The 19531-nt window shown below is 40.9% G+C and overlaps 1 protein-coding gene across 2 annotated transcripts in view; it reads right to left on the bottom strand.

Moving 5' to 3' along the window:
• Window positions 1-234: 234 nt before the first annotated feature.
• The window catches only part of LOC145394552 (uncharacterized), a 63653-nt gene continuing 44356 nt past the window's right edge, over window positions 235-19531 (bottom strand). The window contains exons 5-7 of one of the 2 annotated variants that reach the window (XM_080268390.1): window positions 16864-17061; window positions 16342-16708; window positions 235-1257 (exon numbers count right to left, since the gene is read on the bottom strand). In XM_080268390.1, the coding sequence (XP_080124516.1) occupies window positions 1157-1257; window positions 16342-16708; window positions 16864-17061 (666 nt within the window). In that variant the 3' untranslated portion in view covers window positions 235-1156. The remainder of the gene's footprint in view (window positions 1258-16341; window positions 16709-16863; window positions 17062-19531) is intronic. The other variant, XM_080268391.1, reaches the window with a different exon arrangement.

The raw sequence follows: 19531 nt of genomic DNA, 5'->3' as shown, positions 1-19531 counted from the left end.
TACTTCTTGTTTTAATCAGGCAACTACCAAATAATTTCATTCAACTTTAGTAAAAAGGACACATAGCAGTAAAGATGTTGTTTATTAAACACTACATCAAACACCTCTAGCTAAAAATCTCCCTGAAGCTGGGGGGGGGGGGATCCAGTTTTCCCTATCAATCCGAAGAATGTAGTTTTAATTCTATTCCTGCCATCCCATTTAGTTTGTGATAAGACTACTCAAACCAGTGGGCTAACGTATTGCTTTCATTAACCCCCTCATTACAAATGGCCATTCCTGAGTTTAATGACAGTGTCTGGCAGCAGCAAGAGTAAACTAAGAAGGACATCATTTTGATTGAAGGTGTTAATAATCCTTCTGAAACAATGATTCAGTAATTGGGTAGACAGGTGTGGACCCAGGGTGACTGTTCTCCTGCTAACTTGAGCCGGGCCAGAGTCTGAATACATACAATCAAGTGTAGGTCCCAAGAAGCAGGTATACAAGAACAAGTATACAAGCACCACTTGCTCAACATAGGTTCCACGTGGGCGGCACACAAACGACAGTCTTGTGGATAAACATTTCAACACTGATAGAGCAATTGATGAGAGACAAGGAAGTCAATAAACAGATGATAAAAGATGCTTGCTGCAGAATGATGCAGTGTTAGCTCGTCCACACAGGACTAACCAAAGCTGTGCTGGAAAACCAACATGTGTTAGGGACTAATTTACATTTTACTGTATTTAAAATTTTGGCAATCCAATGCTGCTGTCTGATTAAGAATGCACCCACACACACAAAACAACATCACTCATGGCATATACAATGAATCCTATTTCTAGTTCCGGGTGAACTGCCTATCTTACCTGTCCTAGACTTGAACACTGCTAAAAAATACTTTGCCTGAGTGTATGGTTTTTTTGTTAATTTATTGCCTGCTAAATAACAAGAAGACAAACTAGATCTTGGTAGTCCCAGATGTGTTGGTTTGCCTCACAGACCAACTTAGTGACTGACTGCGCTAGTGTGCTTAGCGAGCGAGCGAGGGAGGGTCGGTGAGGAGGCTATCAGTCATGACGAGGGCATGCGTGTGTTGCCTCACCGGGGCCGAGCCTGTCGCTGCTCCTCTTGTAGTCCTACCTGCTGGCTACATACCAGGGCCTGGCGGTCACCTGAAGCGCGGGATCATGTGTGGCCCACCCATCATGGGGGCCCCCATCATTGGCGGGCCTGCCAGACCCGGTGCCATTTGCCCTGGGCCAGGAATTGCTGCAACATTCACAACACCAGTTAGTTATACACCTCTCTCTCCCATACCTCTCAAGGACATGCTACAACAACACTGGGACACTTGGGACATCCTGCACCATATGCTCCAATGTACTGTATACCCACCCATTCACAAGTGTGTCGATTTCACTGTACAGGCAGCCCACATTGCAAGTTAACGATGTTTCCAAGATATGACACCTTTCTCATATCACTGGTAGCTATTGTAAACTAAAGAAAACTAGAAAATCAGCATTACATACAGCAGTGGGATTTTTTAATACAATTTCTCCAATTTTTACTTTGAACTAGGTGGCAATAAAGAACTTTATATATATATATATATATATATATATACAGTAAGACCTCACTATAACGGACTAATTGGGGCCCAAGCCATTCCGAAAAAAGAGAAATTCCAATAAAAGCGACATCCGGACTTCCCCCTGCTAATCCGGACTTTTTCTGATATATCAGACATTAGTCCAGATGGCATCAATGGTTTTTAAACTGTTTTCACTACCATTGCAGTACTGTACTGTGGTATACCTTCACTACATTAATCAAATGGTATAAAATATATAATAATACTGTACTGTACACTGACAAACATGTCTTTTATTTACTTTATTGTGGTGAACATAGCTGAAGTGGTCAGGCAGTCTGGACTCCTTCTGGCTTTATCAGACATTTTCCGATGTAAAGGAATTTAGTCTGGTAGCTCCTCGAGTCCAATAAAAGCAAATTCCGGTCTATTGAAGTCCGTTATATTGAGGTTTTACTTATATATATAAAGCTACTTATAACTGGGCCTATTGTACTGTGAATTGTTTAAATGTAAGTCTCATACATACTACATCTGTATTCATTGTGAAGATACAACAACATCAACCCTACCTGCTGACATGAACATGATGACAGTCCAAGTCAGGCAAAAGCATTTTCTTCACAATAAACACAATGTCAACAGGAGTGCCTAATTATTCCATTCACACAGTCAGGCTATAATTCTTTCTACATCCTTGGCCAATAGCCACAAGATCAAACTAAGATAACAACTGTATCTTTCTCAATACTGTACATCTACTTCCTCACCTGCCCAAAAACATCGAATGAGAGACTGCAGTCAAAAGTTACCTGACACTGTACTTGCCTTTATTTGATCACCTACATTATTCTTCAATTTGTAAACCAATAATATTAATCTCAGCAATCAAAGTCAATTCTTCCTAACGTCAGTTACACTTACAACTACATCTAACACAACCAATACAAGTAAGACATGGTAGGAAGAATAATCTACAACAGACCACATTTAACATGAGATGAATCTGTCACTACAAACACTTTCCATGACTCCCTTCAAATTTTAGTCTCCTTAAAATCCCAAGCTCACCTACACTTCTGTATTTTCCTTACCTATTTTTAAAATTATTCTACTCACCCAATTTACTACTGGGAAATAGGGCTGGCATTATGATGGTGAAATTCTGTTTTTAAAGCTGTATTGTTTATGGCTCAAAAACATTACCTTACATGTATTATTAGTAATGTATTAACCTCATGCAGGGATGAGTGAGGCCAGTCACTCTCATCTTAAATGTCAGGACCAACTTGTCTAGTCCTGCGCTCCTGCGCTCCTCATGGGGCAACACAGAATTGGATGATGGATGGATGGCTTAACCTTAAAGAGTCTCACTATATAAAACTGCCAGGCATTATCCAAAATACAATATAGAGTATGTCTTCAGGCTGAAGAGGATTAACTCTCTCAATATGGGGACATCATCTAATTTCTGTTACCTTTAAATGCTGTCCTTCAGTTTAGGAGAAAAATCTTAAAGTGTACACATTAATATAGACTACATCTACTCCTCACTGGTCAAAAAGTCTCTCCTACACCAAATAAGTGCCTGATGGGGGAGGGGGAATCATAGTGAAGGAGTTATGCTGCTAAGCAGAGCCAAACTGCTGTTGGTCTTGAAGCAAATGTTATAGTTTCCTCACAAGAATCAACCAAACAATGCTTACTAATACCATCGCATTTCAAAAAATACTGAAATACAATACTACATAAAAATACAAAAATACTCTAGGTTACACAAATCTCAACTTTCAGATGGAGGGTCTTTGTAGTTTTTCACTGTGTTCAATACAAGCAGTTGTCATGATAGACCATATAGTGTTCCATAATATCAAAATTTTTCCAAAACACCTGGTACTGCATACTGGAAGACTACACAATCTGGTTCACTGGGAACAACAGAACTTGAATGGCAATTTTTCTCCATTAAACAGCAGACTTAACAGCAAAAAAGAACACCAACAAGTCACCTATAATGAGGAATGAGGATTTCTTTATATTTATTTTTATTATTTCAGTGTGTCTAAGCTTATTATTACAGAATGATCTTTATGTTTATTTTTACTACTACCATGAGTATGGTATAAACAAGTGCTCGTGGGCCCTTTGGGCCCCTCGCACTTGCTCCTGCGAAGGGCTCTCGTGTTTATGTGCTGTTCCAGTGTAACGTTGTCACTTGGATTTTTTTAAGTTAACCAACTGATAGTGTTATTTGCAGCTTCGGGAATGGAACCCAAGTTGTCAGAACGCAAGTCCGAAATACTTTAGTTGTACAGTCGGGGAAGAAAGAAGCTGGACACAATTGACGGCCTCTGGCAACAACTCCTATAGTAAACACGTAGGTGGTAGTGGAAATGCATGAATGGAGGGGTAACGTTTGTATCGAAGTGTGGGACTGGTCGGTGTACCGCCGTCTGTCATTGCCATGTAGTCAAATATTGGAGAGGGTTTTGAGTATGAATACGCTATGTGGTAGATATAATAGATACTCACCCTGTGTCATAGGACATATAATATCTTAATATGACAGTTCATTAGCTGTATTGATTAATGTCACTCATATTTAAGGCACTATGCAGCTGAAAGTATTTGTGGAGTCAAAAGCATCTGTCTTCAGAGTAGGTTCAATATGAGACCGAAGCCTCAGATCCTTGAATAAATTATAATTACTATCAAGCGCAATACATAATTTATTGGCGAGTTAGTTTGTATGGTTCATTAACGAATATGTCGTTGAAATACAACATTGGTTCTGATAATCTTTATGACTTTGCTACGTTCTGAGTCGGTAGAAACGTTCCTCCCATGAACGTGGACAGAGCTTCATTGAGCACCATCCCTTACCGTGCTGGGGGTGGAAGGAACCGTGTACACACGCACGATTTATTAGTTTTTTCATTCAACTGCTAATGAAAAACTACTATGCAATTGCTAAACAAATGTTTGCTCCGTCCATGATAACAAGAGACTGCTCCTTGATAAGACAGATACCTCTGATACTGAAAACATTCCTTTTAGGTGATGTCCATCACACGTTTTCCCTCTCGAGTTGAGTTGGTGAGTTGGTAGGGTGAAGTATGGCCATTTCAACGGCACTTCTGTCGCGATTGTTTCGCCCTACAACCTCTCTACCGAACTAGCCTCACATGAGCATCCCCTCCAAGCTAGCCTCACACAAGCACTTTCCTCCGGCATTCTCTTCCCTCACTCAGCCCAACCTTTCACATTAGCAACATGTCAAGATGATTCCTAACATCCAGTTCAGTCACAGAATTTGCACGTTAAGTAATGATCTGTTGCCCCACAGTTTAAATCAAGGAGATTCAAATTAACTAATTTTATGGTGAGTGCTTTTTCAAGTTAGTGAATATGTCCACACTCATAGGTTACATGTTATCAGGTGATATCATTTATACACACAATATAATTCACTCAAAAGACCTGATGAGTATGTCAGCGTAACTAACGCTACAAGATTCTAGTTCCTTTATAGGGCATCCTTGCATATTTATGGTTAACTCTTTCGCTGCGAGTTTTCTTCCTGTGATGTGTTTGGTGCTAGAGTAAACAAGTGGCCCTCCGTAAGGGGGAATCACACCATCCGCGAGCCTATACATATCTAGCCCGGCTCGGAATATGACCTAGACCTTGACCTACTACCACCAATTTCGAACTCGTAGGAGATTTTCATCCTTATTACACACCTGTATTTTTTTTTATGATATCCTGAGGGGTTGCGAAGTTATCGTGCTAACAGACCCACGGACCTTGACTTAATTTCTCCAATTCCGAACTCGTAGGAGATTTTCATCCCTATTACACACCTGTATAATTTTGTGAAGGTATTTTGAGCGGTTGCAAAGTTATCATGCTAACAAATACACACACAGACAGACAAACTGAAAACAATGCCATGTTTGCTATCTCGCTGGTAATTACTAGTCACGTGCGGTAAAGCCCTAAACACTAAATGAAAGGAGACGTAAGCTTGAGCATGTTACTGAAATTACGGTAATTCCATTTAGCACACACAATGTCTTTCCAAATAAAAATTAAATTTGTGATGCATTGAGTACAAATGCCACACACGGATTACAGTAAATTCTTTTTCACTCGTATAATATAGCACGCAAAAACCTTTACATTCGAAGCATCTTCTCCATAATATATTCATAAGCTTACAACTGAACTAGCAAAAGGTTTAATATACTGATATGCTTAACGGTAGACGATTTTGCTGATACCTTGGAACAATCTGCCTTCAGTAAGGACTGGCAAAGAATAAAGGTGATAAGGATAAGGTTACCAACAAACGAGTATTTCCAGTGATGCAGTAATGAGCTGCAGTATTACACTTGACTTCTGTGTTTAGCTTATATTCTTGTAACTATTGATTTTAACATCATCGCATTGCCTTATGTGTGATTCTTTTAATTATGTTCATGAAAATGACGTCTATGGGTCCTACAACATTTATTGTGCTTCACTCATGATAGGTCACATTCTTTTCATACCATAATAGATTGAGGTAATATGAAGCTAGCAAGTCAAGAGACTGAAAGGGTGTGCATTCACCTTGTATCCGAGGACAGAACAGGCACAGTAGAAGCATAAAAAGGATGCGCACGAGTAATTATTAGGAATTATTGCCTTCCTACACCAGTTGGATTGATATTGTGATAAACGTCGAGAAGAGTTTGCAGGAAATGATGCGGATAACACGAAACAACAGATTTTTAAATACTCCACACAGTTATGGTGCTGAGCCATCAGCCCTCTGCACGAACTTTGGAATCGTGCTCTACCTTAATTATTACAACATTGGTTTCCGATTTGTTATGGTGCGATATATCTCGGATTATAGTCTAATGACCTGCTTTAATCCATCATGTAGCTACAGTTCACTTGTTGGCCTTCATTTGGATTCATCAATATGGTAAAGGGGAAGTTTATTTACCTGTAAATCTGTGCTGGTCCGAATATGACAAAAAGGTTCCAATTAAAAATATCATAACATGGTTTCTTATATTTCAGTCATAACTAATCACACATACATATAAACACTGAAACATGCACGCAAACCATGCCATGCTCTGTGACTCAACTGGATGTTAGGAATCATCTTGACATGTTGCTAATGTGAAAGGTTGGACTAAGTGAGGGAAGAGAATGCCGGAGGAAAGTGCTTGTGTGAGGCTAGCTTGGAGGGGATGCTCATGTGAGGCTAGTTCGGTAGAGAGGTTGTAGGGCGAAACAATCGCGACAGAAGTGCCGTTGAAAAGGCCATACTTCACCCTACCAACTCACCAACTCAACTTGAGAGGGAAAACGTGTGATGGACATCACCTAAAAGGAATGTTTTCAGTATCAGAGGTATCTGTCTTATCAAGGAGCAGTCTCTTGTTATCATGGACGGAGCAAACATTTGTTTAGCAATTGCATAGTAGTTTTTCATTAGCAGTTGAATGAAAAAACTAATAAATCGTGCGTGTGTTCACGGTTCCTCCCACCCCCAGCACGGTAAGGGATGGTGCTCAATGAAGCTCTGTCCACGTTCATGGGAGGAACGTTTCTACTGACTCAGAACGTAGCAAAGTCATAAAGATTATCAGAACCAACGTTGTATTTCAATGACATATTCGTTAATGAAGCATACAAACGAACTCGCTAATAAATTATGTATTGCGCTTGATAGTAATTATAATTTATTCAAGGATCTGAGGCTTCGGTCTCATAATGAACCAACTCTGAAGACAGATGCCTTTGACTCCACAAATACTTTCAGCTACTCAGTGCCTTAAATATGAGTGACATTATTCAATAGAGCTAATCAACTGTCAAATTAAGATATTATATGTCCTATGACGTAGCGTGAATATCTATTATATCTACCACATAGCGTATTCATACTCAAAACCCTCTCCAATATTTGACTACATGGCAATGACAGACGGTGGTGTGCCGACCAATCACACACTTCGATACAAACGTTACCCCTTCATTCATGCATATCCGCTACCACCTACGTGTTTACTATAGGAGTTGTTGCCAGAGGCCGCCAATTGTGTCCAGCTTCTTTCTTCCCTGACTGTACCTGTGGGCAAAAAATTCTACGGAGATCCTATGCCGGGTGCCAGGACCGGCGTTTTTTGGTCAAAATGTGATCACTCATTATATATAGTAAAGTTTTTCAATCGTGATGGGACCAAGTTTTTTCACATCAGCGAATTTTTTGCAATTTCTGTGCCATTTTGGTGCCATCTGAATAAGTAGTTTCGGCTCCCCAAAATACACACACACACAGCTACTGCTATAGTATATTAGATAAAGCATACTGATTTTTTTTCCCCCCCCTACAAGTCCACCATGACGTAAAGAAAGATTGCCAATTAAAATTACATTGTTACCTATGCAGCTGACCAGCAAATATCCCAAATTTTACAGTACTAATTGTAAGGAAAACTTTATGGCATTCTGAATGAAGTGGAAGGGGAGACATGGATCAGGTGGAAATGAGGGTGGGGTAAATGTAGAACGAGAATGGCCAGGAAAGTTAATGTGACTGACGTGGAGGGGGGACAGGAAGACCAGGGATGAGGTGGTGGAGTGTGAGGGTAGCTTTATGATGGGGGACAGGGTGAAATGGAGGTGATATGTTTGTGGCACCCTCTCAAATCTGGATATGGGTGGACAGAATTACCAAGAACTCGATTTTCTACAAAAGAAGCAGTAATTCATGACAATCCAGTCTCTTAGTCTCTTTTTTCATGACAAACATTCATAACTTTTTTTCAGCTCAGTTCATGGCCAAGAGCAGTCACTCTGGAGGATACAACTGACTAGTAACCATGGAGACTCAATCCCATTTCATTACTGCATCCATGAATTTATGTCATAAGGATGGACCAGTTCTAAAAATCTATGATCATTCCAATCACCTACTGACCTTATCCCTTCAGCCAGAGCTCTATATTTTTGTTCTTTCTATGACCTGATAATTTAACTCAGCTATGGGACACCTATCATAGTGGCATTCAACTGAAATCCTCTGAAGCTGATAAACAAATTATTTCACCAAAAATTTAAGGCCAATATTATGAACACTGAGTACACAATTCCCTGTCAATTTCATTTACCTTTGGGTAGACCTATTATAATGGAAGACTTCAATACAGATTGTTTCTAATCTTGTAAATACTAAAATTTACAACCATATACAAAAATACCATGCTTCCTCTCATCAGATCTTCATATTGTTGAGTTATGAGTTATGCCACAGTACAGCTGATGTTTACAATGTGATGAGGGAAACTTACAGAAGTGTAAATTACTTCCCACCAGTTGCGGAAGGGGTTGGGATAAAAATGAGAAACAGCAAAACCTCGATATAACGGACATCAATACACCAGAATTTGCTTTTATTGGAATTGAGGAGGTACTGGAATAAATTCTCATGTCGGAAAAAGTCTGATAAAGCCAGAAGCAGTCAGGACTGCCTGATCACTTCAGCTATGTTCACCACAATAAGATAAATGAAAGACATGTTTATCAGTGTACATTACAGTACAGTAAAACCTCTCTAAGTTGGAATAATTGGGGCTGAGGCCATTCTGACTTGACTATAATTCTGACTTATGGGAATATGAGATTCCTGACTAACCAGGGGAGAAACAAAATAAAAATCACTTATCATGCTTGCAGAGGGTGTAAGCCAAGCATAAGGAGGGCCTCTTAGTAGGATGTAGCAGTGCTAGGGGAGCATATGATTGCTTCTGTGCAACATTTCTTAACCATAATCACAACTGAACAAGTTCTTCTTTATATTGTAAAACCTGCTCGGCTTCAGGTTAAACTCCGCACATATGGCATGCATTGAGCTACCAACATCGATCCTTTCCAAAACTTTCAGCTTCTCTTGAATGCTCAACGTCTCCAGCTTCATCCGCTTCCTGCCTGAAGGAGCCTTGGAAGCCATGCTGGTTAGGAATAAAAGTGCAGAATACGGAGTGGAATGCAAGAGAATACCGACGCGAGTGGTAGCAGATGCTAGACTGACGTAGAGTGAGGCGGGATGTTGTGGGCCTTACCAGCTCTGCCAAACAGAATGTACAGTACTGTTCAGCACAGAAATCTGCTAAACTGGCCTAAACAGTAATAAAAATCCACCAGACTGGTGGAAATTAGAGAACATTATGGAAAACAATGCTAGATAGGACTTCACAATGTGCCAGATATAGAGTAAGCTTCATCATTTATTACCCCCCGATTTATTTTAAAACCTCTACACTTAGCAGACAAGCAGCCATATTAGCAACACTGGGCAGGAGGTGGCTGGCAGGCCCTCACAGGCCAGAACACAATGAGCCGGTGCGTCATCATACCGAGATATGGCTTCCCTAGCCGAGATTTTACGTCTTAGGGGAAGTTTTATGAGAATTTTGTGAACAGTGGAGCAACACGAGCCCTCACAGCCTAGAATGATGTGTCATCATTCAAAGATGGGCCTTCCATTAGATGTCATTTAATGACTTTAAGGAAATTCTTCCAAGATTTTTTTTTACCGAATTCGAATATTTTCAAATATTTTCCTTACGATTTTCATGTGCCACTACGACTTATGCATAATTCTGACTTACAGGATGACAACTTGCAGAGGTTTTACTGTTATTATATATATTATACCATTTGATTATTGTAGTGAATGTACAGTGCTCGACAAAAATATGTGGTGCCATGTCAAAGAGCCGCAAACTTTTGACGAAAAAAGAATCACCCTTTTTTGCGAGTGAAAATTGAGCCAGAAGTTTCCAGCGCTAACATGATGTCACGACAGCCCAGGGCCTTATTACGCGCTGGTTGGCTGACGCCTCAGTTGCCTGCAGACTGCAAGAGAGAGGGGAACACAGTTGCTCCTCCCTCTCTTGTTGCGCCATTTCTTACCTAGTGAACCACAGTGTTTTGGCTTTCGCTACTTTAATATGGCCCCTAGCCGTGAATTGTCTAGTGAAATAATATCACAGATCATTGCTCTAAAGGAGGCAGGCCACCCCAAAAAGGAAATTACTGAATTGGTTGGTGTGGCTCCGTCAACAGTGCAGAGGTGGTGTGCCCGTTACAGAGTGGAGAACAGTGGTGACATTCCTACAAGGAAACCATGGTCTGGTAGGCCCAGGAAAACTTCCCCGAGGTCTGTTAATGTGCTCAAATGTGCTGTGGAGTCTAATCCTTGTGTGACTGCAAGGAGAATTAAGGAGAGCAACCTCAAAGTGTTTGGCGAGGTTTCAGTGCGGACTGTTTCTCGAAGAGTCCATGAACTTGGTTACACAGGCCACAGGCCTGTGAGAAAGCCTCTTCTTACACGTAACCAGCGACTTCGTAGGCGTGCCTTTCCTAACAAGTACCTTACCTGGCGTAAGGAGCAGTGGTTGTCTGTGTTGTGGTCTCATGAGGCAAAGTTTACTGTTACCTGTAATTGAGGAGCGCGAGTGTACCAGCGCAGAGGTAGTGACCCGCTTGACCCCCGTTACGTGGCAGGCACAGTTAAACACCCTGATTCAATAATGGTATGGGGTTGTTTCTCTGGTAAGGGGTTAGGGAAGCTTGTTGTGCTTCCCATGAACTGCAAAGTGAATCACGACATTTCCCTGGAGCTGCTTTGTGATCATTTACCTGAGTCCTTCAAGCTCACAGGTGCACAAGTGTTTCAGCAGGACAGTGCACCTGCACACAAAGCCAAATCTGTCACCAACTGGCTTCCTGACTGTGAGGTCTCCTTCATGAAAGACTGGCCAGGGAATAGCCCAGACCTCAACCCGATAGAAAACCTCTGGTACCTCATACAAAAGAATCTCCAAGGGAAGGAGGTGAGCTCTCTGCCTAAGCTGGAAGCAGCCATTCGTGAGTCCTGGGCAAGTATATCACCCCAGCACCTAAGACACCTGGCCCTTTCACGTCCAAGACGTCTCAGGTCCGTGGAGAGGCGCAAAGGAAATCCTACCAAGTATTAAAGGTAATTATAATGCATTATTTACATGTTTTTTCCATAGTTAAGGTTTGTTTTGTGTGTGTGTGTGGGGAGGGGGGGCCACATACTTCAGTCGAGCACTATATAATACAGTAAAGTACTGCAATGGTTGTGAAAGGGTAAAAATTGTTGGCGCTATCCAGACTGATGTCTGGTATATGGAAAAAAAAAAAAGTCCAGGTTAGCAGGGGGAAGTCCAGATGTCGCTTTTATCGGAATTTTGCTTTTTTAAGAATGGATTGGGCCCCAATTAGTCTGTTATAGTGAGGTTTTACAGTATAATACGTAATAAGATCTAAGAAAATGCTAGTCTCACTTTCGACTCTTATTTATATGTGGGTGACTGCTTATGTCCACCCCCCCCCCCCTTAATGTAAAGAACGACCCAACGGACAGGAGTTTATAAAGAGCTGTTTTTGCCACGGAAAAATTAATGACAGCCAAACTGAGGATTCTTCAATTCTGAGATGCCTGGACTAACTGTATGTAAAAAGACGGGTTAGTGGGCAGAGGGAAATACACTCTAAAGAAGTTTCAGAGTTGAGTGATCTCTTGAGTGATCTGTGTGTGGCAAGTTACCAAGTACAAAGCTACACTTAACTCCCTTAAGGTAGTGCCTTGGAATTGGTGACAGCCACTAATTTCCCCAAAGTTCATTAAGGCTATCTAAATTTTCCTAACTAATCAAAAAGCTGCAACAATCCTTGAAAAAAATAACATAACACTGACCTTCACTTACCAGATGGGCATGCTTTCTGCTTCAGCTGATAAACAATTTGTCAACACTGTAAGATCCATATCAACAAAACTGAGTATACAAAGATGTCGGCAAAATCTTGTTAGGAAGGTCAATTTTAACCCTTTGGCTGCACTGATTTCCGTGAGGTAAATAAAATTCAGGTACGGTGGTTCGTTGTAAGCGGGAATGAAAAATTGTACCATGTTCTTCATTCAAGGCTGAAAACGTTAACCATAATACTGTAGTCTCTTGACATTTATGACTTTCTAGGTTTCTTAGCTATAATAGCAACAGTGGTAGTTGTACCCCTAGGTTCATCTAAAACATGAATACGGTGGACTGCAGGATGAAACTGCCCTCATCCTGCAGTTCATCATCCTCTTTTGGGGGGACAGGGAGAGAGTTGTGGGACATTTGTACAATCAGGCAGAGGGGTCACTCAGTTATATTGGTGCCTTGACATGAGGGCATCCCTCTTGGGCAACCTTGACTAAAGTAAAACTGTCTGATATTAGAAGCAATAATGTACAAAATGGGGAAACTCAAAGGGTTAAAACACCTGTGATGATGGGAAATGGTCTACCTGCATGCCACTTCAGATAATGCACTTACACTCTGTTTACTCTAACTTGGGCTGAAATTGATCTCACAATCTTCAATGCTAAGTTGTGACAATATATTAAATATAATATGATGCTAGTCACAAAGATGCACAGTGGTAATGATGTAGAGCCACAGTACTGTCTCTTCTTGCCAGTGAATTACATGAATTAGGCTGCAAAGGACAAAAGTCTGGACCAAGTTAAGAGTGGTTGATTAAGAGTGGTTGTTGATTACGCTAGCTCTGATTCTGCTCCTCTTCTATTTGGAGTCCCTCAAAGATCAGTTTTGGGTCCAATTCTATTTACTATCTACACAAGTAGTTTATCGTCTCTACTTGATGCTCATGATGTGTCCTATCATTTTTATGCTGATGACACCCAGCTCTATGTTAAGATGTCAGATATCAACGATACTAAGACAAAGTTTGAATCTCTAATGTCTGATATTAAGATCTGGATGGCTAAGAGGAAACTTAAGCTGAATAATGGTAAAACTGAGATCATCATCATCAGAGGAAACAGAAGGGGTGATGACACTAACAATGCTCTGGCTTTGAACATTGGCGTGTCACAGCTGCATCCAGTCAGTTCTGTTCAAAATCTGGGTGTTTATTTTAATTCTAAGTTAAATTACAAAGAACATATTAATCAGGTTGTAAGAGGGTGTAACTTGCATATCAGAAATCTGTACTCTGTGGGAAGATTCCTGAATAGACAGTGCCTCTTAACATTGGTCCATGCAGTGGTCTTGTCTCGTGCTGATTATTGTAATTCACTGTGGGTTGGTCTTCCAAATAATATACTAACAAAAGTTCAGTCTGCGTTGAACAGGGCGGCACGGCTTATCTTTGGTCTCCCCCCGAGAACCTCAACTACCCCGTTTCTGATTGAGTTGCATTGGTTACCAGTAAAGGCTAGAATTGAATTTAAACTGTGTCTTATTACATTCAAGGTTCTTAAGTTTGGTGAACCGAATTATCTTGCTGAATTGTTAAAACTCCCATCGACACGCCCGGATGTGATGTTACGCAGTGAAGATGATTCCTTGCGTCTTGATGAGCCAGGAGCCATTCACCAGTCATCTTTCTCTGATCGTTCTTTTGCATATAGAGCCCCTAGATTATATAACAGATTGCCATTGTCCATAAGACAACTCTCTACTGTTGAATCCTTTAAGAGACAGCTGAAAGCCTTTCTTTTTTCAAAATGCTATGACCTGGAGAGAGGTACTATGACGGATGATTATAGGGTTTAATTATTGCCACTTACATGTATATATGATGTAGCTTGTATTATATACAAGAAATGTCACAGTTCTTGTAATTGTAAAAATAATGTATGTGTGTCGAGCGCTAGTGAATTCCCAAAAGGAAGAACTGGCGCTTTTGAGAAACAAAAGGCCAGATTATTATTATTATTACTATTAAAAGATAATTGCTACATGATAGAAAGGTCAAGTCTCTTTTATTTCCCACTTGGAGTTTCACTGTAAAAAGCTGAGGGTCTGCGTACCATTTCACAATCTCAGGTTAAACCCTTTCAATCTGATGATGTACTGTGTTTTCATATTATTCTTGCTCCTGAAGACTAGGCTTCCGAAGAGCCTCTCTACCTGGACGAGTGAAACAGAGCATTCATTCACCCCTCCATTACAACAAGTCTTTCCCAGGTCGCATAAAACAATCCATATTGTTTTTAGACTACCTTGGCCCAGATTTTTGTCCTGTAACAGCTTGATTCCCTGTGGCTCAATGACAGAAAAAGACTGCTATGCTATGGCTCTGCTTCCTTTCCATATCACTTCTTTGTGACTAGCATCATCATCATCATCATCATCTGGACCTCCTTTCCCACCCTAGGGCAGGGTGAGGAGTAGCATGTCCAGAAGCCAAAGTCTGCCCAGTCCAATGGGCCACACTTCCATTCACTCACCATTCAAGCCCCCAGAATCCTGGCTCTATCTGATGTACATAACCAGGGTTTTTGGCCGGGTTAAGTGTCCCCAAATTCCCCTATCTAAAATCATTTAAATCATGGCAAATGTTTGTTTGTGACCAGCAATACTGAATATTCTAGTGTTACTCTTTTGTTACAACTTGGCATTCAAAACTGAGATGGCAATTTTAGCCCTTAATACCAGTATACTCCTCACCAGCCAACTGGTCTATAGACTTGCACCTAAAAGCTGACACTCAGTAGCAAAGGTAATCTTCCAGCTGAGAGAATGGTGCTGTATCATACATTCATATGTTTGTAAATTTCATCCTGACCTTCTAAGAGCCAGATGGTAGTTGGGAGGGTGTGGCTTCATGGACAAGCTGGCTGGCAGCAAGTAATAATCATAACAACTGCGTTGAGAAGGATAATGACATGTCCATACGCTTTTAACAGTCCTGTACCAAATTGTATGAGAAGTTGAAGAAATATAAAAGGAATATATATATATATATATATATATATATATATATATATATATATATAATCATCATCATCAGCCATTTGAGTATCCATAGCAGGACCAGCCTAACCCGACTGAAGTTGGGATGATACAGCCAATGTATCTCTGCCAAGTGGCTTAAGCTGTCTGGTAGAGATTGTACGTACTCGTAGGGTGAGAAGTGCTTATTAGTGTAACTGTGGTGTTGGAGTGGCTTTGGATGTGTGTGAAGTCTGTGAACCAAGTGTAATCGGCCCGTGCAAGCCGACTGGGTGCAAGCATACTTTATAGTAAACGACACTGGTTCAACCACAGCACCCCTTTTGTCCGCCAATGCAGTAAGTGGCCGGGTGAACACTCCCACAGTTTATTACCCTGGCGGGGCGCGAACCCTGGTTCACCTGTGTACGAAATGCACACTCTACCACTGTACCACAGTGGCTCCATATATATATATATATATATATATATATATATATATATATATATATACCTGTGGCCTGAAGATGAATGTATGTAACTTGTTTACATTCTGTGAGCTGAAGTGAGGTGAAATGAGGTTTTCATGGGTAAGAATTAGAATCTTGTGGACATGATAAATACTGCACAAAAACACTACACCGTTTCATCAAAATCAAAGCGTGACTCCAGTATTCATTATCAGGACTACTGGCACAGCATACAGGAAGTCCTCATTATCAGTTAGGGATATATTAAAAAAAAACATAATGAATTCGTATATACAGTACATTTCATATTATTAACAGCAAAATGAAATGTAAAAAGATACTGGTACCATAACGAGGACATGCTGTAGCTCACTGTAAACTGCAATGTAAAACCTATGGGTGCAAGAGCTTAATGCTGTACTTACCAATACTCTAAGTTTGTAGGAAGACAAGGCTGGTGTTGACTTACCTTGGGGTAGACCTATGGGTGGTCTCATACCTCCTATTGGGAGGGGGGGCATAGCAGGCATAGTCGGGACTCCGGCAGGCACAGCAGCGGACACCATGGGCTGGGGGGTCATTATTGGTTGCATGTTAGGGCGCATTATAGTGGGCAGGGAGACTGGTATGGCCATATGTGCAGTGGGCACCATGGCAGGGGACATTGTGGTGACCATGGTGGGGCCTATGGTGGAGACCATGGGGGGGGCCTCCACCACCACCCCTGGGTGGGCAGGCCGCACCCCCGCTGGGTGGGTGATCATGCTACCCATGGCCATGGCTGCCGCTGCCGCACTGGCCTGGCTGTAACGCGCCATCTTCATCCGACGCTCCTCCTGCAACACAATCGCACTCATGATTTATTCTACTCTTACCACTTGGGTTGATTTAGATTTCAAATGTTGATCTTGATAGCAGTAGTAAAGTGGTTCATCCTATTGTATATAGAATAATCCAGTTCTGGCAATGACACAGTAGAGGCAGGTTGCACCTGTGTGTCTAAACACATCGCCGGTGGGTAGAAATGGTCCAGGCAGGCAGGCACAAGTTGAGAGAGGCGTGAAGGTGCAGTACTCACGGGTGGAGACTCCACACGCTGAGGGGGTGGAGCGGGGGCAGGCGCCCGAGCCCTCTGAGGGGAGGCTCGGGGAGCCTGCTGGTACCGAGTCATACCTGCCCGCTTCTCTTCCTACGTGAGGGTGAGAGGGAGACACGTGAACACAGTACAGCCCCACCACAACCCATGCTGCCGCCACGCACTCCACACCACCACCACCAGCCAACACAACTCAACTCACACCAACAGCCCTTGCCACACACTGTAATACTGTATACAAAATGCCAAAATGGTACTGCACTATGTGCAATAATGCTACTGGAAGCCTACAGCTGAGCTGCGCACAACACTCCACAAACTGTTCCACACAACCACTCATTCGTAACACTGCTTGTAAGCTTAAAGCCAGAGTATTTTATCTACTTTATCTTATATCAAAGCAAATTAGCAAGCCTTACCTTGATTCAGCAGTCTAATAATAGAGAAAACGTGGCACTACGCGTCAAATCACTCGACAGTTCATTAAAATTTATATTTACCAAATAAGAAGCCAGGTTGTGACAGCACCAGCTACACTCCCCCATGTAATTTTCTACAACAACCCTAACCTGGCTACCAAATCTCTTATTCATACACCATTAGTTTGTCACAATATATACATATCTTAAATACAGGGAAGTGGGAGAGAAACATCCGATAAAGATCTGCATGAAGTCATTTCTTTAAAATTTTCAAAACACAAGCACTACCTTTCATTTAACCAAAACACTCTTACTCACAAATTCTTCTCATTCACCCCTACAGAAACAGCTTACATTTCAGATGCTACAAACATATGATCTATATTAATTTAAAAATAAAACAAAATAAGAAAAAAATGGAAATCTCACTAAAGTCTTTAAATACAACACACCAACATTTTTACAAACAAAATAAAGACTCATTCAGGAAGTGTGCACCAACTCACACATTCCTCTGCCCTACACCAAATGCTGATTCACCAAAGCCTAGCTATTTTGGTCCTGGAGTTGTGTTGGCTGGGGTGTGTGGATAGTATGCTAGCAGCTGAAAGCCCAAAATCACCTGTTAATCCAAAGGAGAGAGAGAGACACATGAGAGGGACAGATTGAACTCCACTCTCTCCCTCTCTCAGAATCAAGCCAGGTTATTGAGGAAAGTACAACAACTTACATATTATCACATCACTCTGATGCAAAACTTACTATACTGTATATCTATTGGCAATATCTGAGCTTTAAAAAGTGCTTCACACAGTTTAAAAACAGATTAAGAAAAAATAATTCAATACTAATGCATAAAAATATTTTTATTTTTATTTTCTTTCTTTCTTTTTTTTTTGCCTACCAATTTTGACATTGACATTAAAGTCAATGAGAGGCATGAAAGGTACAAATGTGTGTATAAAAATGTGGTTCAATGAAGGACACTCTAGTTGTAGTTGCCACAATAACTTGGACAATACTGATGCTGCATCATGCACAACGGACATGAACAAATCATTAGCCAAATGTGTTATCTGACAGGAGGAGGCCCAAACACTACTTAAGAGATAGTTATCCAATGGTAAGCCAGGTTAGATCCCTTGGTCATTAGTCATTTGTCAATCCTACAAATAGCATGCAAAATCATATATACAACTGTTGCTTGTAACTTTTGAGAATGCACACTGGTATATAAAATTACTGATGAATTTAAAAACTAAAATTCAGCAATACTCAACTATCTTTACTAAGAGCAAATTTTTGAGCAATAAACTTCAAATATGAAAACTGACTCAGAATTACATTGCAAAGTAACCTGAGGCAAAAATTAATATAGGAAGTACATTGGTAATCTTATACACTCACACCCATGTACTGGTACTTAACAACCTGATGAAAAACAAAAACACTACAACTACTAGACACACAGTAACTTACACTGAGTGTGAACTGAAGCTATCAAGAAAATTAGTATTATTCACGGCACACAAACTCAGGGCAATTATGGTGGTTATAGTGTACACACATAAAGATATCATTCATTCACTCAGGCACTCTCTCTAAACTTGTCTTCCTCCAAGACCTTCCCTACAAGAGAATATACTATATACGTCATGTTCATCCAGACCTTTTTACCCAACTAAGAACAGTGTAATGAAGAACCCACACACAGGGAAAGAGAAATTACATGAGTGGGAACTATCAACAGCATGTCTGGTGAAGTGGACGAATTCTATCATTCCAGCCCCTGGAATTCTGGCTCTGCCTCACAAGCCTAACGAACTGCAATCTTTTGGGTATTTTTCTTTACAGAGGTACTTCATATATAACTGCCTGGGTGAACCTGTCCACTATAAAGTTAAAAAGGGGATGTCAAAGACTTAACTACATTCTTCTCTTTTCATACTTCACCCAGCTAACTCTGTTCATTCGTTCATAATCTAATCCAGTGTTGCACCCCCTCTCATGCATGCGTTTGTGCATGCATGCACACGCACACACACAAAATGATATCCAATAACTCTCGTCTGGGCCTATCATGCATCATCCCACCTTCAAACTCAATCATATAAACCCTTTTCAGTTCACCACCCTATCCA

The sequence above is a fragment of the Coenobita brevimanus genome, chromosome 27, assembly GCF_032717465.1.
Source record: "Coenobita brevimanus isolate Jiangsu-jjx chromosome 27, ASM3271746v2, whole genome shotgun sequence".
NCBI classification, from domain to species: domain Eukaryota; kingdom Metazoa; phylum Arthropoda; class Malacostraca; order Decapoda; family Coenobitidae; genus Coenobita; species Coenobita brevimanus.
Note: the sequence above shows the minus strand (reverse complement) of the source record. Positions and strands in the feature narration are given on the sequence as shown.